The sequence below is a fragment of the Garra rufa genome, chromosome 1, assembly GCF_049309525.1.
Source record: "Garra rufa chromosome 1, GarRuf1.0, whole genome shotgun sequence".
Lineage (NCBI taxonomy): Eukaryota > Metazoa > Chordata > Actinopteri > Cypriniformes > Cyprinidae > Garra > Garra rufa.
Window position 1 is genome coordinate 50,623,488 of NC_133361.1, and position 26,043 is coordinate 50,649,530.

At 37.4% G+C, this 26,043-nt stretch overlaps 2 protein-coding genes and 1 long non-coding RNA gene across 3 annotated transcripts; 1 reads left to right on the top strand and 2 right to left on the bottom strand.

The window, feature by feature from the left end:
• Positions 1–3,118: 3,118 nt before the first annotated feature.
• Positions 3,119–10,577, bottom strand: msl1a (MSL complex subunit 1a). Its single transcript, XM_073842416.1, has 9 exons — positions 10,440–10,577; positions 9,121–9,842; positions 8,747–8,934; positions 6,931–7,190; positions 6,760–6,824; positions 4,120–4,187; positions 3,907–4,031; positions 3,750–3,822; positions 3,119–3,659 (listed from the first exon to the last, which is right to left on the bottom strand). The coding sequence occupies exons 2-9, from the start codon at positions 9,727–9,729 to the stop codon at positions 3,569–3,571; spliced, it is 1,479 nt and encodes a 492-aa protein (XP_073698517.1). The 5' UTR covers positions 9,730–9,842; positions 10,440–10,577; the 3' UTR covers positions 3,119–3,568.
• Positions 10,578–10,679: 102 nt separating this feature from the next.
• LOC141336704 (major histocompatibility complex class I-related gene protein) lies at positions 10,680–16,511 on the bottom strand. Its single transcript, XM_073842427.1, has 8 exons — positions 15,867–16,511; positions 15,561–15,749; positions 14,663–14,734; positions 13,908–14,180; positions 13,535–13,825; positions 12,940–13,052; positions 12,817–12,838; positions 10,680–12,008 (listed from the first exon to the last, which is right to left on the bottom strand). The coding sequence occupies exons 1-8, from the start codon at positions 15,928–15,930 to the stop codon at positions 11,971–11,973; spliced, it is 1,062 nt and encodes a 353-aa protein (XP_073698528.1). The 5' UTR covers positions 15,931–16,511; the 3' UTR covers positions 10,680–11,970.
• Positions 14,195–19,664, top strand: LOC141336714 (uncharacterized). Its single transcript, XR_012355726.1, has 3 exons — positions 14,195–14,746; positions 15,573–15,785; positions 18,620–19,664. It is a non-coding gene; the product is annotated as an uncharacterized lncRNA (long non-coding RNA).
• The last annotated feature ends 6,379 nt before the right edge of the window (positions 19,665–26,043 follow it).

Sequence of the window (26,043 nt, forward strand, 5' to 3'; positions counted from 1 at the left end):
AAACATGTTACATTCATGTTTTCCATTCATTGTTAAATATGTATCCATTCATTCAGTTTTTCCTGAGGTAAGTACGTGATAATTGTAAAGTAAGATGGTTTACTAAGGCATTGTTTTGAGTACCACAGTTTCAGTGTTGGGGAGTAACTACTAGTTACATGTAACGGAGTTACGTAATTTAATTACAAAGTAAATGTAACTGTAATCTAGTTACTGAGAAAAAAAATGAGCAATTAAATTACAGTTACTTATGAAAATATTAACTATTACAAAGGGGGTTACAAATTAATATTTTCACACACATAAACACATTGAATTGATTTCTTGCCAAAATCGCATAGACTGCTCTAAATGTTTCAGGACAGAATAGGACACATGCTTATTCGATAAGTGTTTTATTTTTAAGATTGACTGCTTTTCCAAAGCATTTTCAGATGCCAGTGTTTTCTGTCATTGCTATTATTATTCTAATATTCTGATTTGCTGCTCAAAAAACCATGTATCATTATTGTTAAAAACTGTTGAGTAGATTTTTTCAGGTTTCTTTGATGAATAGAAAGTTAAGAAGAACAGCATTTATCTGAAATAGAAATCTTTTGTAACATTATGAATGTCTTTATCATCACTTTTAATCAATTTAAAGCGGTCTTGATAAATAAAAGTATTAATTAATATAGTTTCTTTCTCCCAAAAATAAGATGACTCCAAGCTTTTGAATGGTATAGTGTATTTATGCTTCTAAAGTACTTATTTCAGATAAATGCTGATATTTAGATCTTTCTATTTATCAAAGAATCCTGAAAAATGTACTCAACTGTTTTAAATATTGATAATAATAAAAAATGTTTCTTGAACAGCACATCAGCATGTTAGAATGATTTCTGAAGGATCGTGTGACACTGAAGACTGGAGTAATGGTGCTGAGAATTTAGTTTCGATCACAGGAATAAAATACATTTTAAAATATATTCAAATAGAAAACATTTATTTTAAATACTAAAAATATTTCAAAATTGTACTGTTTTTGCTGTACCTTGGATTAAATAAATGCAGGCTTAGTAAGCAGAAAATACTTTTTTTAACTTTAAAATTGTAGTTTAAAAACTTTTGACTGGTCATGTATAGCTGATTTTAAATTAGTATTTAACCTCAGGATGATCTCAGTGAAAAAAAAGAGGTGTCTGATTTTGTTGTGGCTGTGCTTTAAAATCAATTTTTTTTATAATCCGAATTCAAGTGAGGAAGGTCTTTAAAAGTCTGAGAGTTCTGAAAGGTTAACCCTACCATCTTTAAATGTTTGAAAATTAATAATTGGAAATATAGAAAAGTAATCAGAAAGTAATCAATTGTAATCAGTTACATTACCTTAGTAAAGTAATTGAAATAGTTACACTACTTCTTACATTTTAAATAGGGGAGCTTCTAATTACATTTCCAGAAAAACCTTCCCAACACAGGTAATCGGTCAGTACCTTTTTGAGGTACTGAATAATAAATAAAACACTAACAAAATGTACTGGCATAATTCGAGCTGCTGACATGTAATACCAGGATGGTAGTAGTAAATTTTCAGTACCACTGTATTTCAATTAGTTTTGAGGTAAATACATAAAAACACTAGCAACAAAATAAAATGGTACCATTATGTTTTTTAACAGGTGCCATTGTGTTCTTTGAAGTACATTCTTTGAAGTTCCAATTTGCACTATGATGTATTTGCCTTTTTTCAATGTAGGACCATAAAAGCATGAACAAAAACGTATGCTTTTCATATGTGACATGGTGGTACCATGTTTTTTTGAACATTTATAGGTCTTATCGCAGTACTTTTATTTCAATTTCTCCCACAAAATGTAGGCTAATACTCTTAAAACTGCAGTCACGTAAGTTGTTTGCATCAAATACTTTCTAATTGAAAGTATTAACTTTTTTAATGCAGTATTATGAACCAGTACACTGCAGCTAAGCGTATAAATTTGTAATAACAGATTTTCTTCGACATAATTGAAAACAGGATGAATGAAAAGAGGACCCACGTCACACCTCTGCTAATCTCACTCCAGTTTCCTGGTTAAACCCTATTCCAATGTATATTTTTTCCTAGCCAAACTTACAGTTGAAGACAAAAGTTAACATACACCTTGCAGAATCTACAAAATGTTGAGGGATCGTACAAAATGCATGTTATTTTTTATTTAGTACTAACCTGAATAAAATATTTCACATGACATTTACATATAGTCCACAAGAGAAAATAATAGTTGAATTTATTAAAATGTTCAAAAGTTTATATATGCTTGATTCTTAATACTGTGTTGTTACCCGAATGATGTATGATTTTGAGATCCATCTTTTCACACTGTGGACACCTGAGGGACTCATATGCAGCTATTACAGAAGGTTCAAATGCTCACTGATGCTTTAAAAGGAACGATGCATTGAGAGCCGAGGGCTCTCAAAAGCTACAGAATTTACTTAAATGTTTCCTAGAAGTTAAATTTACCCCCACCTTCAAATTCAAAAGTTTTCACCCCCTGGCTCTTACTGTATCGTGTTTTCTTCTGAAGCATCAGTGAGCGTTTGAATTTTCAGTAATAGTTGCATATGACTCAGTTGTCCTCAGTGTGAAAAGATGGATCTTAAAATCATACAGTCATTTTTGGAAAGGGTTCAAATACACAAAAATGCTGAGAAACCAAAGAATTTGTGGGACCTGAAGGATTTTTTTTCTAAAGAACAGCGGGCAAACACAGGACTCATGAACAACTATCACTAAACAAAAACAAAAAAACACAGCTGTGGATCATTCAGGTAAGAACACAGTATTAAGAACCAAGTGTATGTAAACTTTAAAACGGGTCATTTTTATAAATTTAACCATTATTTTCTCTTGTGGACTATATGCGGACTAAATGTCTTTTATGTGAAATATCTTATTCAGGTCAGTACTAAATAAGAAATAACATGTTATGATCCCTCTTATTTTGGTAAAATAATTAACATTTTGCAGATTCAGCAAGGTGTATGTAAACTTTTGACCTCAACTGTAAGTCAGGTAGAATTCTGTAATTTAGCATTCAAAGCAACTACTCCGTAAAAGACATGGAAACACAGTATATCCATAATATGACCTGTTTTAATATTTGAAATAATTTCTTTAGTTACAAGTATCTTACACATTTCTTTTGAACAAAGCCTTATGTTACAACAAATGCTTCTGTAACCAGTTTTCATCACTTTTCCCTTTATGTGACTGAGAGAACTTGCACACCAAAAAACGCAGCATGTACAGTTTTGATATTTTACGGCAGCTCTTGATGTGTTATGGTAGAAGCTTTGGTCCATACTGCTCAAGCTAACCTGCAAAGTATGACGCAAACGTGAAACGTGTGTGGTTGGGAGGGCTTGTTTCTCAGACACTACAGAGCAAAAACACAGTTTCTCATGGACTTTAGGGGGATCCACAATTCACCCTTCAGTCTGGATCCAAAGTGCAATATAGGTGTGTATGAGAGATGAGACCACAAGGGTAAGATTTTGCTTCAGCACACAGGACGGTGCGACGGTTTCATTTGCGACATGTCCGATGAGGCGTCCGTTTCTTGGTCACCTCTGGTCGACAACGACTACGCTCATCCAGCCAAGGCAGGTCAAAATTTCTGTTGAATTTAATGAATATGTATTGCAATCAAATCAAAATGTCAAAATTTACATTACTGGCAATGTGCAAAAATCTATATTGAACTTACTGCTGTTTCAGATTGGGAAGAGGTCGTCCAAAAGCCACCACCGGCAGGAAGGGTGTCACCATAATAGACTCAACTGAGGACAAACATACAAACAAGCATGTTCAAAGAGCAGACCAAATACTACAGGGTCATGGAAAAAAGCCATCTGCTGACATACCATCTTCAGGGTCTGGATAGAAGGAGAGCAGTTCTGGTTCGCTCTCCTGAATGACCTTCCTCCTGTTCATTCTCTGCTGCAGACGCTGAAACATCCTCTGCTCACGAATACGCTGGATATCCCACCTGAAAAAGAGAAATGAGATTAAGAGATAGATTTGCAAATGCCCTAATCTATTGGATGCTATCTAGAAGAACAAAAACCAAGCATCACCTCTTCCGTCTCTTCTCATCCAGCTCAAGTTTTGAATGCCTCTTCAAAAAGACATTATCATCTAAACACTGCACAGAAGAAAGGATGAGCATTTAGGTGCATCATTAAGGCTGAACTTTTATTTGAACTAAACCAAAATTGCGATATGACTAAGTGAGAGTATCAAATTGCAAAGGCTGTGATTTAAAAGATTAGCTCACTCCAGAATAAAGATTTCCTGGTAATTTACTGACCCCTATGTCATCCAAGATGTCTTTCTTTCTTCAGTCGAAAAGAAATTAAGGTTTTTGAGGAAAACATTGCAGAATTTGTCTCCATATAGTGGATCAGCGGGTCCAAGGTCCAAATTGCAGTTTCAATGCAACTTCAAAGGGCTCTACATCATCCCAGCCGAGGAATAAGGGTCTTATCTTTTATCTTATCTTTATTTTTTCTAATTTTCCAAACAAAAAAAAAAAAAAAAAAAAAAAAAAATGTAAATACTAACCACAAATGCTCATCTTGCACTAGCTCGACGCATGATATAGGCAGAAGTACAAGGTAAAACAAAGATGTTGGACAATTTTAAAGTTGGAGAAGAAAATGAGATAAAGTTCTTTACCCTACCCTACCTTTTTGAACCAAAGTACATAGATGAAAAACTAACCGCGTGTGACCTTTCCAATAGTGTTGGGTTCGAGTCCACCTAAGTCGAGTCCGAGTCGAGTCTCATAATTAGTGTCCTGCTCAGCAAACATAAAGTCATGTAACAGAAGTTATAGCTTATGTATTGTGACATATTTCAGAGTGAAATAGCTTTTAGAATGTGAAAAATTATAGGGCAGGACAGAACTTGACTTTATTTGTTGTTATATAGTAAATGTGTAAATTCAATTGGGTGGGTAGGAAGCTTAAGTGAATGAGACCTGAGGAGCAGAGAAAGCACCTCTTATCTCTGTGGCTGTGTTTTGGGTTTTATATGATGAATGGTTAGACCTTAGGTAGGGTAGATGGCATTTAATTTTTTTTTCTTGGATGAAAATGAGGCTGTGAGGGTTAATGACAGTTTTTAAGTAGCAGTCTACGGAAGCCATGGAATAAAAGAGGAAAAAAAGTACATTTAAGTTTATATTTAAAAATTTCACGATTCCGAGATTATATCTCACAATTGACCTTATGCATGGAGCGTTCTTTAGAACTTCCGCATAAAGATAAGCCAGCTCGTAAACTTCCGCTGAAGCTCATTTTAAGCTCATTTAGCCGATTTACTCACAAATTTTTTTAAACTGGCATTTGTCATTCTTGAAACGGTATACATGGACGTTTGTTCCTCTTAGACAAACAACACTTTTCTTCGATTGTGAATGTATTATGTAGAGAAAACGAACAAAGTACGCTCATATTACGGCACAGTACAGTTGACCGGAAATGACTTAGCTGGCTTGACTAAACAAGGAAGTATTTCGTGCATATGGTCAATTCTGATAAAAAAAAGTCATTCTCCCTTTTCCCTTTTCAGCTCAAAATTAATGAGTTTATATCCCACGCTTCTGGCATTTTTTCCCCTCATAACTGACAAACTCACAACTGTTGAGGTAAATTGAGTTATAAAGTCTGAAATACAACATATGAACGACATATAAAAAAAAATTCTGAATTGTGAGATGAAATAAATGTAATATGACGCAGTCTGCTGCAGCAGGTTTACGCTGCTGTCGCTTTAAGAACGGACCCACAGATCATATATTTTGACACATCTGTATTTCTCCCAACTGTTCAAATTAACTCAAGACAAAACCGACTGTATTTACATGAATACTCTCCAAGATGGTGCATTTTGACATTATTTTTCGTGTAAGCGTGTAGCAATAACATGCAATAGAATGCTTAATTCAGCATTCACATGCTGACTGAGAGGCGCTTTCGATGAGCCTGCTTTGGGTGTGTGTATGCAAAGAAACCAGCTGGCTTTCAAGTACTGGCAAGACTTTTAAACACGTGTGAATACTGAATGTCACTTTCGTAATAATGCATCGAGTCAGTAAAATTTCCATCAACTGTCCCTGGACTCGGCTATAATTCCCGAGTCCGAAAAGCTTGAGTCCGAGTCAAAATGCATCCAAGTCCGTGACAAGTCCGAGTCCGCTAAAAATTGTACTCGAGACCGGACTCGAGTCCGAGTACAAGTCCGAGTACCCCAACTCTACTTTCCAACGTTATTGCATAACACATCAAGTCATAGACGCAGATCGCAGAGCTAGTGCAAGATGAGCATCTGTGGTTAAAAAACTAAATACATTTTTATTTTACATTTTTTCGCTAGATAAGACCATGTATTCCTTGGCTGGGATCGTGTAGAGCCCTTTGAAGCTGCATTAAAAATGCAATTTGAACCTTCAACCCATTGATCGTCATTGAAGTCCACTATATGGAGAAAAATCCTGGAATCTTTTCCTCAAAAACCTTTATTTCTTCTCAACCGAAGAAAGAAAGACATGAACATCTTGGATGACATGGGCGGGGGGGAGGGTGAGTAAATTATTGGGACATTTTTATTTAGGAGAGAAGTAATCCTACAAACAAGCAGAGCAAACCTGGAACTCTTTAAAAAAAAAAAAAAATGCAGCATTGCATCTTGGGATGCTCATGGGCTGTACTAACCTCAGGGATGTCCGATGCCTCTTTCTGCCCCAAAGGCTCTAAGATACTCTCCCGCCAAGAAGGAACTACATATGGTGAAGAGTGACAAATTTGGAGATCTTAAATTTTCTTTATAATCAATATATGAATTAAAGCATTAACAGAGAAATTAAATCTACAATTTCACCCAACCTGCAACTGTGTCCTCATGCACAGGTGAGGGGTCTCGCCAAGGTGATGGAGGCGGCTGATGCCAACAACAGAGGTACATCTCTGTGGTAGTCAGGTAGGGCAGTTCCTCTGACTGAGACTCCAATTTGGCCTCTGTCTCTTCCTGGGGTTCCTCCTTCAGAGCTGGGCTGTCCTGTGGTGGTGGTGGTGATGGTGATGGTGGTGACCTAGGCTGCCCACGTCGTGACCTGCTCATCCGGGAATCCTGGAAAAGAAACCTCCTTTAAGAGGGTGGAAAAACAGAAGATATTTAGTTCGATCAATTCTCAGAATCTACAACACTTTAGTATAAAATAATGGGGAATAAAAAAAATAACACCACAACCAAAACATTACTGTCACATGGACTATTTTATCAATGTCCTTACTATGTTTCTGGGCCTTGAATGTGGGTCAGAAAGCTCAAAGATTGCATAAAAAATATCTTAATTCAGGGTTCGAAACATTTGAAAATACCTTTTTTTCAATGAGCACAGATTTCTTTTCATGTGAAATTCACAGAATAAAAAAAAAAAAAGCTAAGCCAGTAGTAGTACTGACAGTGTCTTGTAAACATGGCTAAAGTCATGAAAAGAGAAACAGATTAAACGAATCAATTAAGTGAGTCAAACTCGTGACTTTGATAATTCATTTCAAGCGATTCACTACCAAAAGCCAGATTAAAATAAAACAGCCATTCATTTTCGATTTTTAAAATCACTTGTAATTATTTTAACATGCACATAGTGATGAAACAGAGCTTTCGCAATGACAAATCAAGGATAAGGACTACAAATTCCGTATCACAAATAATTTAAAATGGGATCGGGTTTGTGAATCATTTCTCAAATTGAATGATTCAAATCAAATGATTTGCGATGCATGATTTGAAGTCCTGATCTAAATCAAATGATTCACGCTCCGAGTCCTAATCTGAAATTATTCAAAATGTGGATTGAGAGTCATTTCATTTAAATCAGAACTTTGGAACGGGTTCATGACTCTTTTGCTTTAGAACGGAACATTGGAACGCGGACGGCTTTGGTGTGGGTTCGCAAATCATTTGATTCAGTTCGAGATTTCAGAGCACATATGAGGAATCATTTGTTTTCAGGATTTTGGAGCGGTTTCGTGAATCTTTTTTTCGGATTTTTTTACTTAAACAATAGAAAACATCAAACCGTTAAGGCAATACAGTTCTAAAAACAAAAGGAAAGAAGAAAATAAGTATTTATACATACAAATCCCTCAAGAGAATTTAATCATAGTTTTACTATAGTAAAAGTGTAGTATACTTTGAAATACTTATAGTAACACACTGCATGTGCTTCACATCATTTTTGCCATTTTGTTTTATCATTATATTTTTATTCATCTATTTATCTTTTCTTTAGAATTTGAAAGAGAAGACATTGTTTGATAAGTGAACTCTCTGATTGAAGTCCTTGAAAATCAAAAAAGCATTAATTGAAAAATCCTTGAAAGCTCTGGAATTTCATTTAATTTGTGTTCAGAAGATGAATAAAGGTTTTATAATAACATGAGGGTAAGTAATTAATGACAGAGTTTTCATTTTTGGGTGAATTATCTCTTTCATTTCCTGTCTCATTACTGTCCTATCATAACAAAGGAAAAACGCCAAAAATATATATATTTTTTGTCCATACAGCAGAAGCCAGTATTCATCAAAATATAATCTTTTGTGTTCCGCAGAAGTCAATAAACAACTGATGATACATTTTTGAGCGAACTATCCTTGTAAATCTTTACATATTTCGGAGAAAATTCATTATTGTACCTTTTCAGGCTTTTCCCTCCTCTACCAAAGTAAGTTTGCTTTGGAGTTTGGACTCGCCCCTCACGTTGCTGGATGTCATCTGTAGAAGCAGACTCGGCCTCAGGTCCCCTACGACGAGGACGGGATCCTGTACCCTCTTTTTTCACCATCTGCAGCCGATGCTCCATGCGTTCAATTCGTGCCATTAGCTATAAACACACACCTGTGTTAGGCTGTGTATTAAACACTGGGTTCAGGTGAATAAGTGAAACAAGAGACAAGTGTTACAAAATAAACTGGGTGCATTAATTTGTGAATGGGCCCAATTATCACCGTTTAACCTCTTATTTCATAAAAAGACAAGAAAAAAAAATAATGCAAAACTGTTTGCATACCATCTCTTTTTCAGCTTTGAGGTCATCAATCTCTTTGCTCTTGTTGTGCAGTTGCTTCTGCTGCTGTTCAATCAATTCCAGTTGCAAGAGCAGGATCTGTCGGATGCAGCTGGTTTGAGTGTCCACAAGGCCGGAGCCTTTTCTCACATTCCGACGCTTCCCATCGGGACTGCTCTCTGGTGAGGGGACCCCCGCGACCGCCCCCACTTGCCCTCCGTCTCGCCTCTGATTGCTGCCATTTGATACCATGGGATCCATCTTCCCCACGTGGTTGTGATTGGCCTGACAAAACAGTGATTTGCTCTTAACCGGGGAGCCTTCGGCCCCCATCTGCTTGGTTGACGGGTGTGTCAAGGCCCCCAGCGTCTCCCAGTTCTCCTCCTGCCCGAGGTTCCCTGCTGGAGATTGGTCAGGGCAGCTCAAAGTGTTCTGACGGCTTATATTTGCTTTGCTGTGCAGGTGATGCTTTTGATTTACGCTGTTGTGGATCGTGCTCAGCACATGGGTGGCGAAGTCGCGGCTTTCCTTCTTCAGGCCGGCCAGGGATTCATGGGCTGGCTTCTTGCTGAGGCTTGGGTCCAGTCTGAACACAGTGGATCGCATAGTCATTGCGACTTACTCCGGTCCGGTCGGAGATCTTTTACCAACACCCGCCTCTATAGATGAGGAGGATTTGTGACAGGCTGAATGTGTCTCCTTGAGGCCTCTTTTCCATAGCCATTCTGAGGGGAAGAGAACAAAATCTTATTTGACAAGAGAAACTGGTTGAAAGGCAGGCATACGTTAACTGAAATAGAGCTGACATGTTGCTTTAATTATGTTCTGAGACTTTAAAGCACATGAATCCTAGAGCAAAACTGTCATTTACAGAAACATTATGTATGGTCAGACTTTTAAATAATGTATATGGCTACGTTAAGCTAAGCTTTAGTACCCTTGCCATCTGTTGAGTGTGCAGTGGTACTTATAGATGCACTGGCATTGCATGCGTTATGTTTACTGTTTCAGGAAGGACATCGTCTGATCATTGCTATATATGCATGCAACTGGGAGTTCTTTAAATCTACAGTTAAACTCCAGAGTCATCGTCAGGGCAAAGGCAGCGTCCACCATTTTAGATATACAGCAAAAATAATGACAATCATTTTCATCAGTTTCCTTCGTCTGCTCTTGAGGGACGATGGCGCCATTTTAAGTCATGCAATCATGCTGCTTATTTAAATGCTGAATGAAGCGTATCGCAACCACCAGCGAACTTGTTCTTGCTCAATTTGCATCGGCATGTTATTTAAATTTCCCTGACCCCCGCCCGAACTCACCTATCGCCTTGCTTTGGCCCACTTTCCGATTTTGTTTGAATCTGCGCACACGGCGCATGCGCGGTGCGTTCGGATTCTGATTGGACGCTTGCAGAACAACATTTTGTGGCGGGCGAGTTGGTCCTGAGGTTTGCACGATGACATCATGCAGAGATTCGCTGAAGATGACCATTCAAGTTTTAAAAGCATTGCAGCGTCACGGAGTAAATGCAACCACAGAACCTGTAACTTATATGACAAATGTTTGTTTATTAATAGTTTTACGTTACAAACAGGCTATATAAATATACAGTACCTGATTAAATAAATACTGAGGAGTGCTGGTGGCTGATTTGCTGGCAATGCATTTTGGCAAACTGCAATGCCAACACACTGCTGGCTGTTCAAACAAGCTTGGCATTAGAAGAAGTGACTCTGGACCATCATAAGGTCATTTTTTTAAAAATGGAGATTTTTACATCATCTGAAAGCTGAATAAATAAGGATTCAGCTATTGTTAGGATAGGGCAATATTTGAAAATCTGGAATCTGCTAAAAAAAAAAAAAAAAAAATAATAATAATCACCTTTACAGTTGTCCAAATGAAGCTCTTAGCAATGCATATTACTAATCAAAGATTAAGTTTTGATATATGGTAGGAAATGTGAAACATGATCTTTACTTAATATCCTTATGATTTTGGCTTAAAAGAAAAAGCAATAATGTTGACTCGCAATGTATTTTTGGCTATTGCTCCAAATATACCTGTGCTACCTACAACTGGTATTGTGGTCCAGGGTCACAAATCTGTTAGATACATGCAGTAATTAAAGGTTGTATCAGCGATTTCTAGCCTGAAACATAAAGTGTCAAATTCAACTGACCTTTCTTCACGATCCGCTCGCTGCCTGCCCCATAAATTGTCTGTGAAAAAACCGCGTCTCTCTGGTCAGCCTAGGGTCCGAGATATGCCAAAAAAACAATCGGCACTACCAACCTTTCCACAGATAAACAAACAGTGTTCCAACCAATCAGTGTCAGGGGTTTGGTGTTGTGGACTTTCCTACTGGTGCAGGGATGTGAGGGAGGCGGAGCAAAAGTCCACAACACCAAACCCCTGACGCTGATTGGTTGGAACACTGTTTGTTTATCTGTGGAAAGGTTGGTAGTGCCGATTGTTTTTTTGGCATATCTCGGACCCTAGGCAGTGAGCGGATCGTGAAGAAAGGTCAGCTGAAATTGACACTTTATGTTTTAGGCTAGAAATCGCTGATACAACCTTTAATATTTAAACCCAAAACATACTTTTGTTAACCTTACAAATATTGTAAAAATACTGAAATATTCAATATTCTAACAGACAAAATCTGTGTGATAAATCTGTCTATATATATAATACTTAATTTCTCAAGATGTCAACAGATGTTTCAATGTTTTTTAAATACTGATTAACCTTTTTTCAGTTTCAGTCAGTTTTTTAGTCATCAGTATATAAATACAAAATGTGTCCAGTCTGTAAATGTGAACGGATCATTTGGTGCCCCTTCAGATGTCACATCTGCTGTTGTTCTGTTGTTTGGTCATCAGCTGCTGAGAAGAAAAAAAACATAATAATATTATTAATAAAACAACTCACGTTAATAAATGTATTTAAAGAGACAGTTCACCAAAAAATGAAAATTCTGTCATTAATTACTCACCCTCATGTCATTTCAAACCCGTGAGACCTTCATCTTCACAACACAAATTAACATAATTTTGATGGAATCCAAAAGCTTTCTGACCCCTGCATAGACAGCAATGCAACTGAAATTTTCAAGACCCAGAAAGGTAGTAAGGACATTGATAAATTAGTCCACGTGACATCAGTGGTTTAACAGTAATGTTATGAAGCTACGAGAATACTGTTTATGAAAAAAATGACTTTATTCAGGAATTTCTTCTTGTCTGTGTCAGTCTTCAACAGGTATTCACTCCAACACCGAGTAGCGATGTATGGCTCGAGACCACTTTTACGTGGTCTCTGTCTTGTCACGGCCTTGATGGTCTTTGGTCTCGGTCTTGTCAAGGTCTCGCTGTCTCAGACCGTCATAGTGGTCGGGGATTTAGCAGTACTACACGGTCAAAAATAAAAACTACACGCTCTAGAATCTTTGGTATCCACGACAACACAACGTTTGATAATGCAACATTAATATTTTGCGCCCTTCAAAGAAAGCTCTTGGATTTCATCTTAAATATCTTAATTTGTGTTCTGAAGATAAACAAAAGTCTTATGGGTTTGGAACAACACAAGGTGAGTAACTAAGGACTGAATTTTCATTTTTGGGTGAACTATCCCTTTAACTCTCTTGAAAAGCATATTCAGAAATATATCTGAGCCAAATACAGGACAAACCTGAGGCAGGTATGTAGATGGTCTGCAATATGAAGACAAAAATGCAATTATGAAGCCTGGCCACCAGAGCTAATGCCTTATAACTTTAATCTGATGTATTAGTAAGAGTGAGTGCATGTGTACCTGCTCAGGCTGTAAATATCTCCTCCTCCATATTTTAAAGGCAGCCAGAAGTCCAAAAACACACAGCAACAGAAGTACACAGGGAACTACAATAACAGGATCAGGACTAGGTTCTGGAAAGAAAAAAACATGTTTGTGACCCTGGACCACAAAACCAGTCATAGGGGTCAATTATGTTTTAAAATACATCTGTTCTATACATCTTAAATAAACAAGCTTTCCATTAATGGTTTGTTAGGATAGGACAATATCTGTCTGAGATACAACTATTTGAAAATCTGTAATCTGAGGGTGCAAAAAAATCTAAATATTAAGAAAACTGCCTTTAAAGTTGTCCAAATGAAGTTCTTAGCGATGTATATTTTTTTTACTGCAAAATTGACAGAATATCTTTATAGAACATGATCTTTACTTAATATCCTACTGATTTTTGGCATAAAAGAAAAATTGATAATTTTGACCCATAGAATGCATTGCTGGCTATTTCTACAAATATACCTGTGCTACTTAAGACTGGTTTTGTGGTCCAGGGTCACATATAGACACATACATTATATACATGTATAAAAAAGCTTCCACTTTTGATTTGACATACCTATACTGATGTCAAGCTTGTTATCCAGGCTAAGGTGAGTCACAGTACACGTGTAGGTGTGTCTTTCTCTTTGCTCTTCGGCGCTGAGCTCCACACTCTTCCTCATCTGATAGGTTCCATCAGGGTTGGGCAGCAGTTCACCTCCTGTGACCCTCTCCTCATTAACTGGCTGGCCGTCTTGAAGCAGGGTCAAATTAATGTGACGTGGGTAAAAACCAGTTGCCAGGCAGGTCGTCTGAACTACACCTGTCTTCCTACAATAGCGTTTAATCACTCTCACTCTAGGCTTTACTGTCAAGGAAGTGAGCGAGAAACACATCATTAATGTTTTCCAAACTAAAAAAGTGAATTTTTGGAGAATACATGAACTGACCTCTTGCCATCACACGCTTCTTCTCCTTTGTTAGATATTTCCTAAGCTGGCTAATGCACAACGGGCGGTAGAAGTGGGCATAGAGCCACGCGTCGTACTCCAGCTGTGCCGTACTCTTTATGACAGGCCATTTCCAGTGAGTCTGCTGGTCTCCTTGAACAGTATAGCGTCGTTCAAAGCCACTCTCGCCATTGAAGGCCTCCAGCGTCATCATTCGACCAGGCTCATCATGGAGAAGCTCACATCCAACCAGCCTCTGCTGCACGTGAAGGCCTTGGGAAGAAATACAGAGTAAAAAGAAGAAACACAGAGTTTTAGATGCAGATATGCAAGGATGGAATTTACAATTTTGGTTAACCTTGTTATGATATTAACACACACAGTTCACAGAGTGCTAAAAAAGCAGAACTGACAACTAAAATTACTGACACTGTCACAACAGTTCAATAGAACAGTAAGGTTTTCTGCTAGGTATTTTTTTTTTTAGGACAAATGTCTTTTATGCTCACAAAGGCTGCATTTATTTGATCAAAAATACTGTTAAAATAGTACTATTGTGAAATAATTTTACAATTTACAATAACTGTTTTCTGTTTGAATGTATTTCTAAACGTAATTTATTCCTGTGATGCAAAGCTGAATTTTCAGCATCACTACTGAAGTCTTCAGTTCCACATGATCCTTCAGAAATCATTCTAATATGCTGATTTACGTCTTTAAAACATGTCTTATTATTACCATTAGAGAATAGTTACCTCGTGTGTAATTTAGGTAATCAATTAAGTAGAATGCTTTGGTTTTCATTCCCGCGTGTATGCCTTTACAGACTGTTGATATCAGTGGCGGCTACTGGTCTGTCAAATAGGGGAAGCTCATTTTCGGCCTACATCATAAAATTGTCTATTTATTTAAAAGTAAATTCTGCCCTACGTTCCTTTTCAAGAAAATGGTCTGTGACCCTGTCGTACCAACTAGCCTACTATATGAATGAATGAATGAACGATCTAAAAAAAAAAAAAAAACTCTGTAAAAGTGAAACAAGGAATGTGGTGTATAATTGTGTGAAATGTATGATGAAAATCAAGCAATTTCGCCAAGCAAATATAAAGAAATAGGTTGCAGCAGTTTTTATTTCGACTGAACTTGAGAAATCCACGATGGGACTGAGCGCGAATAGCTTCAGTGATTCCTTATAGTACAAAATCGCTGTCAGTCAAAAGGAGATGGAATCTTTCGACAGACCCTCCAATCATCACGCAGAAGCTCAGCGTCCAGGCCAGCCCACTCCTCATTCACCCCCAGAGACGCTGAGCGTCCGTGGGCGGGACATAATCGCAGCGTTTATCCAATGACCGTCTAGTTTCAAAGCACTGAAAAAAACGTTCAAAGCAGCCCCATTGAAGTCAATGGACGCTGGGCTTCAATGGGGAAATGCACTGTGACGGTGACGCTACGGGAATGTATGAGAAGAAAATCAAGTCAGCAGACCTGCTATATCTAACTGATTCTGAACGAACTCGTCTTTGAGATGAACGTTTTCTAACGCATTTTTAGTCAATAAAATATTAATACAATAGTACGTAATTTGACCATTAATTTTGTGACATTATAGGGGAAGCTGAGCTTCCCTTGCAGTCTTAAAGAAATCGCCACTGGTTGATATAGTAACTTGTTCCGTGACATTAACGGATTCTTGCGCCGTCGCCGGGACAAAACTTCTGTCATCTGCGTTATAGTGACCGATGACAATATCATCCAGCATAACAACTGCAGTGAACTCTGGGAACGGGACCGAAGTGTCTCCAGTCAAAAATGTAGCAAAGACCCATAGCGAATGCGAACCTGTGAGAGATCACAAATGTATAAACTTTATAAAAGGTGAGTGCATAACATTTTCATTATTTGAACTAGAAATCAAAATATGTGCTTAGTGCTGTAAAACTAGTACTAGCTACTGACCTGATTCAGAAAACACAGTATGTGCGGCTGACAGTATGTACACTACAAAGATGAAATAAAACATGTTAGAAAAGGTTAAATATTTATTACAGATTTATTAGTCATGGTATCTTTTTAAAGTCCCAGCATAACATATTCGAGTAAATCTAAGCTATGCAGTAGTTCAGCACAGTCCCGTATTAACACTTCCTCATTGCTGTGCACGATGTTACAGTTTATTCATTGGAGGCGTGGTTTCAACACGTGTATCTCCGGCCACTAGGGGGGTGACCAAGATTTATATATAACCTGAATAAATAAGCTTTCCATTAATGTGTGGTTTGTTAGGATAGGACAATATTTGGTCGAGATACAACTATTTGAAAATCTGCAATCTGAGGGTGCAAAAATATCAAAATATTGAGAAAATCGCCTTTAAAGTTGTCCAAATTAAGTTCTTAGCCATGCATATTACTAATAAAAAAATAGGTTTTGATATATTTATGGTAGGAAATGTACAAAATAATGGAACATGATCTTTACTTACAGTGCCTTGCAAAAGAATACCCCTTCATTTTTTTTCACATTTTGTTTTGTTGCAGCATTATGGTAAACTGCTTTAAATTAGTTTTTCCCCACATCAATTTACACTCCATTCACCATAATAATGAGAAAGCAAAAACCAGATTTTCCAAATTTATTAAAAATAAAACGCTGAAATAAGTACATTGCATAAGTATTCATACCCTTAACCCAGTATATAGTTGAAGCACCTTTACAGCCTCAAGTCTTTTTGGGTATGATGTGACAAGCTTTGCACATCTGCATTTGGCAATTATCTGCCATTCTTTGCCTCACCTTTTCACCTCTCAAGCTCTGTCAGCTTGGATGGGGGCTGGCAGACATTTTCTAGAGTCCTAGTTGTTCCAATCGTCTTCCATTATGGATAACGCTTCTGTCAACCTTCAATGCAGCAGATTTTTTTCTGAACTCTTCCCTAGATCACTGCCTTAACACAAGTCTGTCACTGAGCTCTACAGGCAGTTATCTTGACCTCAGGACTTGGTTTTTGCTCTGATTTGCATTTTCAGCTGTTAGACATTTTCTGAGAGGTGTGTGCCTTTCTAAATCATACTCATTCAAATGAATTTGCCACAGTTTAACTCCACTCGAAGTGTAGTAACATCTAGAAGCAATATGAATGCTCCTGAGCTAAATTTCGAGTGTCCCAGAAAAGGGTATGAATACTTAAGCAACGGGATCTTTTCAGTTTTTTATTTTTAATAAATTTGCACAAATGTTAAAAACCTATTTTTTTGCTTTGCCATTATGGAGTAGGGAGTGTAGATTGATGTGGGGGAAAAAAAGTAATTTAAGGTAGTTTAACATGAGGCAGCAACATTACAAAATGTGAAGAAAAAATGAAGGGGTATGAATAATTTCGCAAGGCACTGTAATATCCTAATGATTTTTGGCATCAAAGAAAAGTTTGACCAAGTGTATTGTTGGCTATTGCTACAAATATACCTGTGCTACTTAAAACTGGTTTTGTGGTCCAGGGTCACAAGTTGAGAGCATCAATGAATTGATGTTCACATGTTTAGTCATCTTTATGTAATCAGTTCAGCATCAAAATTCCAAGTTAACATAAAAAAAAAATGTTTAATTGCTGGTATTAACCAGTTTTAGATGTGTTTGGAATACTTTCAGTTGGGATACAAGCCTATCAAAATGTGCTTATTACTCAACATCAACATCTTAAACCAGCTTAGACCAGCAAACCACTTTTCGCTGGTTTACTTTGATGTATATATTAATTGTGACCCTGGACCACAGTAGCACAGGTATACTTGTAGCAATAGACAACAATACATTGTATGGGTCAAAATTATTGTTAGAATATTAAGTAAAGATCATGTTCCATGAAGATATTTTGTAAATGTCCTACAGTAAATATATCAAAACTTAATTTATGATTAGCAATATGCATTGCTAAAAACTTCATTTGGACAACTTAACAGGCGATTTTCTCAATATTTAATTTTTTTTTGCACCCTCAGATTCCATATTTTCAAAAAGTATTTTGACCAAGTACTGTCCTATCCTAACATCAGTGGAAAGTTTATTTATTTAGCTTTCAGATGTTGTATAAATCTCAATTTCAAAAAAATTAACCCCTATGATTGGTTTTGTGGTCCTAGGTCAATTTTTTTTAGAAGGGTAAGTGGGAGTTTGAGACCCTGTGCAAAAAAACTGTAAAAAGAACTGTATTTATCATTCATCTCCACTAGGGTGCACTCTTTGCCTGGTTTATCTTATTCTCATTCATTGAACTAAAAGCATGTTTTACTGAACGCACTTTTTTCAAGTTGGGCTCTACCTGATAACACGTGAACAGTAAGATTATGATTCATTGTTTTTAAGATAAGATGAACAGATTAGTTACAATGTTAATGAATTACCTGCTTTTTCCGTGTAGTAGGATAATGTTAAGGTAAATACGGGAGTGGATGAGAGATTCCAGGAACAGCAGCTATGCCATATAGTATATCATGATAAGACTTTTTTATGATAAGATCAGTTTTATGCTGCTGTATCATGCAAAACATGCAAGTTCAAGGCCAGAAGGAGTTTAGTTAGGCCCATGTGATATAAATGACCTCTATGAACTACACAGAAAAACATGACTAATGGATTTTTGGATTACTATTCAGAATTTGATTTCTTAATGTTTGATTCAATATCATTGCTCACTCTTATGCCTTTTTTTCCAGCTTTGCTGCTCTGAACCAGTCAAAACCAGAACTACTCATGGTCTGAGTTTCCACATTCTTCAGTTTGTGGATTTTTTTTAAAATCTGAAACTGAAAGGTTTTATATATGCTTTCTGGTCCAGTCGCTTCCACACTTTTCTGTGATCACAATTGTGGGTTGCCTGGCCATCTGAAGGTCCCCTGGGATCTGAGCCTTGTATAGAAAGCACATGAGTGCTTTCAAGGATCTAAACAGTGAAAACCACTTGAATGAGAAGAACAAGAACATGCTTATCATCACGTAGCCTATGCCAAAACCAAAACCGCATAAGAGGACGATGAAGTTCCTGAATCCTGAGCAAAACTATCAGTTGTAAAGAAAGGTAATAGGACTAGGTACACATGAACAACAACACTTGACTATAAAAGTGATAGTTCCTCAAAAAACTGAAATAATTCATATAAGCTGTAAACAAGTCATCTAATCTTGTCTATAACACAGATACACTACCATATGTAGGGGGTGTTTCCTCCATGACCATATTACAAAATATAACATTAAAAACTGTATAAAATAAAATATTATCCAACAACGACACCAGCAGGTAAATTTACACCCCAAGTCAGTGTCTATCTCGCCTCCCCTGAGCCCATTGAGTTTTAACAAACCAACCAAATCATGCAGTGGGTAATGAGAATGAATGGAGGAAAGTCACTTGAGAGGAGGCAGTACCTCCATCGTGATATGATTGGATATGACTAGTTATGTTTGGCTGTAATTGGTTAATGCGATAAATCCCGCCTCTTGTGTTCATGCACGTTCCACGCACGTTCAGGTATCAGTCTGAATGAACAATAGCATTAATGGGAAGACTAATTAAGTGAACAACTCACACACTTAGATATAGCCACTCTGTTATGTCAAACTTAGACATGGCATGAAAACATGATCTGTGGGAGTTTTTTGTGAGTAAACCAGCTTGGTGAAATTTAAAGTAAGTCTCTATGTCTGTGACCAACGTTTACCAAGCTTTGATGACTGATGATCTGAAATATTCAAAAACAATTAAAAGCTATAGCTATTAAAAAGAACAGCTGAATGTAAGTTCACAAATAAAATATGTTGTTTAAATGATACTGCCTTGAGTTATTATTTTGGAATAAATGTAATGTGCTTAAAAACACTAAATTGAGGATTCATACTGGAGGGTTTGCACGCACTTCACGGTTTGGTCATTTATCTGGATACAACCATATTGGCTTTACTCGGATGTAAACAACAGCATAGACTGCATGGTTAATGTACTACTGAATACGTTGTTCTGCTAATTTATACCGTCTAAACTATCCAAAATACGCGTGGAAGCTGCTAAAACATATAGAGAAGGACTTAAGCAGGAAGTGACAATCTAAAGTTAACAGGGGGTACGAGCAGCATTAATTAAGATATTAGCCTAATATTTCACCTACCTGCCTGGAAATGATAAGAACAAACAAAAATGTTGTCAAGGTTGTCTTTCCTTGGAAATCCTGGCTCAGTTTGGCCAACAACAAACGCCTTTTGTTCCTCAGACAGTTTGCACTCTTCTCCTTGATTTGTTATAACTTTGGCAGTCTAAAGTACCCCAAATGTGTTTTTTCGGTCCGACCGATTAGTACAGCCCTAAAACATGACAATTGACCATTTTCAGCAGCAATAAATAGCCAAATATGCGAGTTCGGTTCAGTGGCATAACATTCGATATAGCCGATTGGTGACACTCTACAGAATAGCTATTGATTACATTGTTAATGTTTTTCTTTTTCGATAGAGTAAGTAATGTTTAACTAACCAAAAAAATGTGACTGGGACATTAATTTACACTGCCTCCTCATCTCAAAACACCACCGGTATACTACAGGCTATAAAACGTGTGTGCCTGTTTGAATCCACGTTTAAATGGAGTTACAACCCAATTACAAGACTTTTGTTTTCCTCAGTCCGCCGATATGTTTACATTAGTGGATGACCGCGACTACCCGCTTTCCACGAAAATAGAGCGCCGGGTCGACGCCCACTTTACTGTTCCACTTCAGAGCTGAAGTCGTAACAGCACCCCCGCACGTGGACCTGCCTGGTGACCGCGCGCATCCGCAGCAGAGCTTTCGGCGACGACACACCCCTATCACGCTCCTGTGCGTGCGGCACTGTCCTAGGTGTGGGACGACTCACATGGCACACGGGGACCCTGAGACTGCAGCGAACACAAAAACAGGGAAACATTTCTCTCTGTGCCGCATCGATGCATTAAAGAGGTTTCGACTATCGTTTATGATATTTGCTTGAGGACTGAAGGGGTAAAGCGCGTAAAGCTCAGGCGTGCGTAAGAGAAGCAAATAACCTGTCGCTATTTGATTAAAGAGATACGTTTGGCGGCTGCTATTAAATTGCTTTAAATCTATAGTTTAATACCTCGAAAGTTTAATAGCAGTGAGAAATTAAGAGCGCCTCAATGCAGTCGCTGGAGCTTACGGAGTCACGCGGACAGTAGGTTAGCAGGCGGCTCAAGTGACCTAGATTCATAATGCTGCAGTTTTAGACTTCGCATTTTAAAACTTTGTTTTAATTGTGACAAAGCCTTGTAATAGGAATATACTGCTTTGGTTTCCAGTGACTCTGTTTGTTTTAGGAATGTATATGCTAAAAAAAATGTGCAGGGCGTGATCCATAGATTCATCTCGCTCAAACCAAAGTATTTTGTACTGTATTTCTATGTAAAAATGATAACTGATAACATCTAAAATAAAGATAATGACATATCTTGTTATATTTTTCGACGGATTCTGAAAGAAGCCAACTGGAAGTCTACTGTTTCTATGGTTACCTCTTATATTAACCCTTTCGCGAACGTATTTTACAGCCAGGTAAAAACTACTTGCTTTACTTAAGCGCTTAAACACGTGTTAACTCACGTACTTGTTTGTTAAACACAATCATATGTGACCCTGGAGCACAAAACCAGTCATGTAGGTCAATTTTTTGAAATTGAGATTTATACATTAGCTGAAAGCTCAATAAATAAGCTTTCCATTGATGTAGGTTTGGCCAAGATACAACTATTTGGGAATCTGAGGGTGAATCGCCTTTAGAGTTGTCCAAATGAACTTCTTAGCAATGCATATTACCAAAGACTATAGAATACCTTAATGCCCTAAAGGGACTTTGATATTACTAATCAAAAATTAAGTTTTGATATATTTACGGTAGGAAAATTACAAAATATCTTAATAGAACATGATCTTTAGGCTATCATGTTAGTTGTTATTTTTAGAAAAGCCCATTGATTAATCAGCTCTGTCAAGAAACTACTCTTATCTGAAAAGCTGTATTTGCATTCTGCATGTCAGTACTAATAAAAGACCAAGTGCTATAATGTCAGAATCCTGTAAATGTGACTTTATTTATAGCCTAATGTTGATTCATCCTAAAGGAATGCATATTTTACCAACACGTTTCGGTCTTGGCTGTCCTGCCGCCTTTGGTGTTCCCAGAGGGAGGAAAACCGCAATGATGAGAGGCTAATGAGTGTTGGCTATGCAAAGACTTCCTCACGTTGTCGAGCACGAGCGCTGTTGCGCCAGACAACACAACGAGGACAAAATAACACGGGCATAAAACTACAGCAGAGTCATTCAGATATAGAGCTCTGCCGCTGTGAGGCCAGCGCTGATTATCATGCTGTTAACCTACGTCGTAAATTGATCATCGTTGGGCTACTAAAAATATACACAGCTGACAAGGTGTGGTGATTTCTGTCGAGCCTAGATTATTAGCCATTAAGGTTATTTAAAGAACTAGTTTGATGTGTCATCTCCATTTTAAAATCAACACCACGTAATAATGGCACAATTAAGCGTGCATACATGGAAGAGATTAACGAAAGCTACTAGAATAGTTTTCCGGAAGGTACATCATTTAATAGCCTACCACGTGGTTCTTTCATTCTTTTAAGTATACCTTGGGGTAGTAAGTAAAACATAACCCTTACAGAAATAATTCCTAATTTTTTAATTTTAATAATCTAAAGAAACTTTATTTTCTTTATTCGCCCTTTTCCTAATTTAAGAGTGGGCGCGGCCATTTGTAAATTTTATGGGCTGACCAGTCTGCGTCCAGCTATTTTTAGCTGTACAAAACAGCTTGTTTTTCTGCTTGATATTGCAAATTGGTGTGTCTAACCATATTATTTTAATGTATTATCTTAATTGAGCTCACTGGTTTGTAGTGCAAACAGAATTACCGTTTACTGCACATTGTTATTCTTTTCAAACCGGAAGTCTCACCCATAGGCTTACTTCTGCATTGAGGAAAAAAGTGGATAAGGAGCCTTTCATGCAATTGAAAGGTTCCATGGATGTTACAGGCTTTTCATGAATCCAGGTGACAACAAAGAAACTTTATTTTACTTTATATAAGAGTGTATCGCAAACGTTTTTGTAAGGGCGGTAACATTGTATATGCAATCCACATACATTTAAACTCAACTTTACAATGTTCATAATATCTCTGATGGACTTAATGACTTTTAAAACATTTTAAACATTACTTTAGGATTTACTATAGACCTTTTTCCTGAGTAAACGATGAGCGCCGCCATTACGAATTCTAACGTCAGATTGAATGCTTTTCTGTTCCGGTTTCCATAGGAACCCATTCAAATAGCGTCCATCTGTTTTTAATGTAGCTAACGTCCGCTGCTTCGTGTCATCTACACACTCTGCACTGACAAATGACGGTCATTGCGACATTGCCAAGTGATTGCGCTATGGAGCCATGTGCTTTTTAAAAACATTTTAATAGGTTTAACATTAGTTTATTAGCTCGGAATATACCCTAATTGGACTAGAAACAATGCAGACCGGAAATGCAAAGCATTCTTTCAGTTAAGAGTCGGACTTACTTCCGTGTTCAGGAAAAACATCTATAGAGTGTCTTCACAACGCATCATCAATCGGCCATATTGGCGGCACTGAATATAAGCAATGCCACTGAACTGAACGAAACTTGCATATTTCGCACATTATTGCTGCTGAAAATGGTCAGTTATTGTCATGTTTGGGCTGTACTAATCGGTCAGACTGGGAAAATGTACTATAGACTAGTACTATAGACTGCCAAATGTTATAACAAATTAATGAGAAGAGTGCAAAAACTATCTGAGGAACAAAAGGCATTTGTGGTTGGCCAAAATGAACCAAGATTTCCAGGGCAAGAATCTTAACAACATTTATGTTTGTTATCATCATTTCCAGTCAGGTGGGTGAAATATTAGGCTTTTATACTACGGGGCCATTGAATGCTTGAATCTGATTGGCTGACGAACATTCTAATGGTGTGCATTATTTTCAGGGAAACGCACAGCGAATGTAGTTCCAGGCAGCACTTGACCGCATTACATGTCTATATCACTTCGCCACTTCACCATTAAAACAGCAAAATAACCAAAACCCACAACGACACTGGCCAAAGAAATACATTAAGTAAACAATAGGATAAAAACGACAGAATTCAACGGCCCGTCGTCAATTATTCCTTACATTAATTAATTAATTAGTACTGCTCGTAGGTATCTTTTCCACCTGTTAACCTGAGTTTGTCAAAATATTGTGCCCTTTCCTGCTTACCAAGTCCTTCTCTATACAATTTAGCAGGTTCCACACATTTTTTCCATGGTTTAGACATAAATTAGCAGAACGTATTCAGTAGTACATTAACCATGCAATCCGTGCTGTTGTTTACATCTGAGTATCGCCAATATGGCTATGCATCCAAATCGTGACATAAGTGCAAATCCTCAATAGCAAAGGCCTACTTTTTTTTTTTATTCAACCAACTGGCTTTAAATATTTTACTAGGGTGTGTCAGATGAGCATTATGTAACTAATACATAACATAAAAACTTGTCAAATAACTTTCTAGGGGGAAATAAATAAAAAAAATATTTTTTTATATATATTTTAATAATAAATAAATAACTCATTTTTATTTTTTAAATGCTTATCATTTGTAGCAAAAGTTTTTAATATTGATATATTCTATTTACATTTTTTATTTCAGTTGGGTTTCTGATTACCAGGTCAGTTTTGTCTTTAAAATCTAGCACTGACCAAGATACTGTGCATCCGTTAACAATATAAACAAAGACCTTACTGGCCAGATTATGGTACACCGGTGCGCTCCATGTGAGGCGTGTGCGCGCAACGCGTACGGAGTGTGTTTGCATGTGACAGCTCAGCGATGTGTCAAACGCAGTCGTGCCTTTGCTATGAGTCGCGGGAGTCCACTCATGCGATTACATGTTGCGCGCCCCCGATTCTACAGTGTTTGGTCCAGGTAACGTGACGTGCAAACGTGCCGAAAAGTTTACCATCTCGCTTGTACAGAGGCACTGTTATATCCGTGTCCGCTATAGTCTAAACAACTGGCACAAAGATTAAAAAACAAGTCATAAAGATACAGTCCGAAAATAGAATCAACAGGCGTGGTCAGTTCACAACATCAGGCTACACTTGGTGCAAGCATCTTTTCGCCACACCAGTGAATCATCTGTGTTTATGTTTTCCGCCCGTTGGTCACGTGTAGCGTCACGCACAGTTGTTATCCAGGTGAGAGCGATTAATCATACCTACAATAAGGAGCCAGAGTGATTCACGTGAATGCACTGGTGGCTCATGCAGTGCCATGGTCAGTGTAATTGATGTTAAGGATGTGACTCCGCTTATTGCTGCGAGATGGTCTTTTTTTAAAGTAGCACGGCTTTGTTCTCAGGCACGTGCCTGCCGGAGCCCTGAAAGAAGATAATGCGCTTCCAAAAGCTGGTGAGCTTTTCTCAAAGGGAGGCGCTCTATCTGGGACACAGTGGAAACTTATTTTGGGGTGAATAGGTGTTTTTTTTATAAATAACCTTAAATAGCTTCAAAAGCTGAAAAGGCGCAGTGCCAAAATAACTCTCCTTTATATACTTTTAGGACATTAGGAGATTATATTTAAAATGGGTAAAATGGAGAATGAAGTCCCCCTTAATAACAGAGTCCATATACTGATAAACTGTAACACATTTACACATGAGTTGAGATTTTTTTTAAGTTTTCAACATTGTTCTTAGGCTGTGAATTATAAAAAAAACAACTTTACAATGAATTCCAAAACACATACGTTTCTTACTTAATACTTTAATACTTTGATATTTCATCCTGAAGTGGAGTTAAGCTAAAGCTTTCACTCACATTTTCAAGCGACCTATTATTTTGGGGCTAGATGTCCCCGGGGCCTTGTGACATATTTTGAGGGGGCCATCTTACTCCAAGGGTACAACTTTACACTTCAGGAAAAAGTTTTTTTTTTTTTTTTATAAAGAAGTCTCTTCTGCTCACAAAGCCTGCATTTAATTGATCCAAAGTGCAGC

Coding starts and splice junctions, on each gene's coding strand:
- msl1a (XM_073842416.1), bottom strand. CDS start 9,729: ATGACTATGCGATCCACTGTGTTCAGACTGGACCCAAGCCTCAGCAAG. Junction 7,191..8,746: donor GGAGGGAAAAGCCTGAAAAG/GTACAATAATGA, acceptor ACCCTCTTAAAG/GAGGTTTCTTTTCCAGGATT. Junction 4,188..6,759: donor AGGCATCGGACATCCCTGAG/GTTAGTACAGCC, acceptor TCTTCTGTGCAG/TGTTTAGATGATAATGTCTT.
- LOC141336704 (XM_073842427.1), bottom strand. CDS start 15,930: ATGTTTTATTTCATCTTTGTAGTGTACATACTGTCAGCCGCACATACT. Junction 14,735..15,560: donor ACAAGTTACTATATCAACCA/GTGGCGATTTCT, acceptor TGATATCAACAG/TCTGTAAAGGCATACACGCG. Junction 14,181..14,662: donor TTACCTAAATTACACACGAG/GTAACTATTCTC, acceptor TTTCTTCCCAAG/GCCTTCACGTGCAGCAGAGG.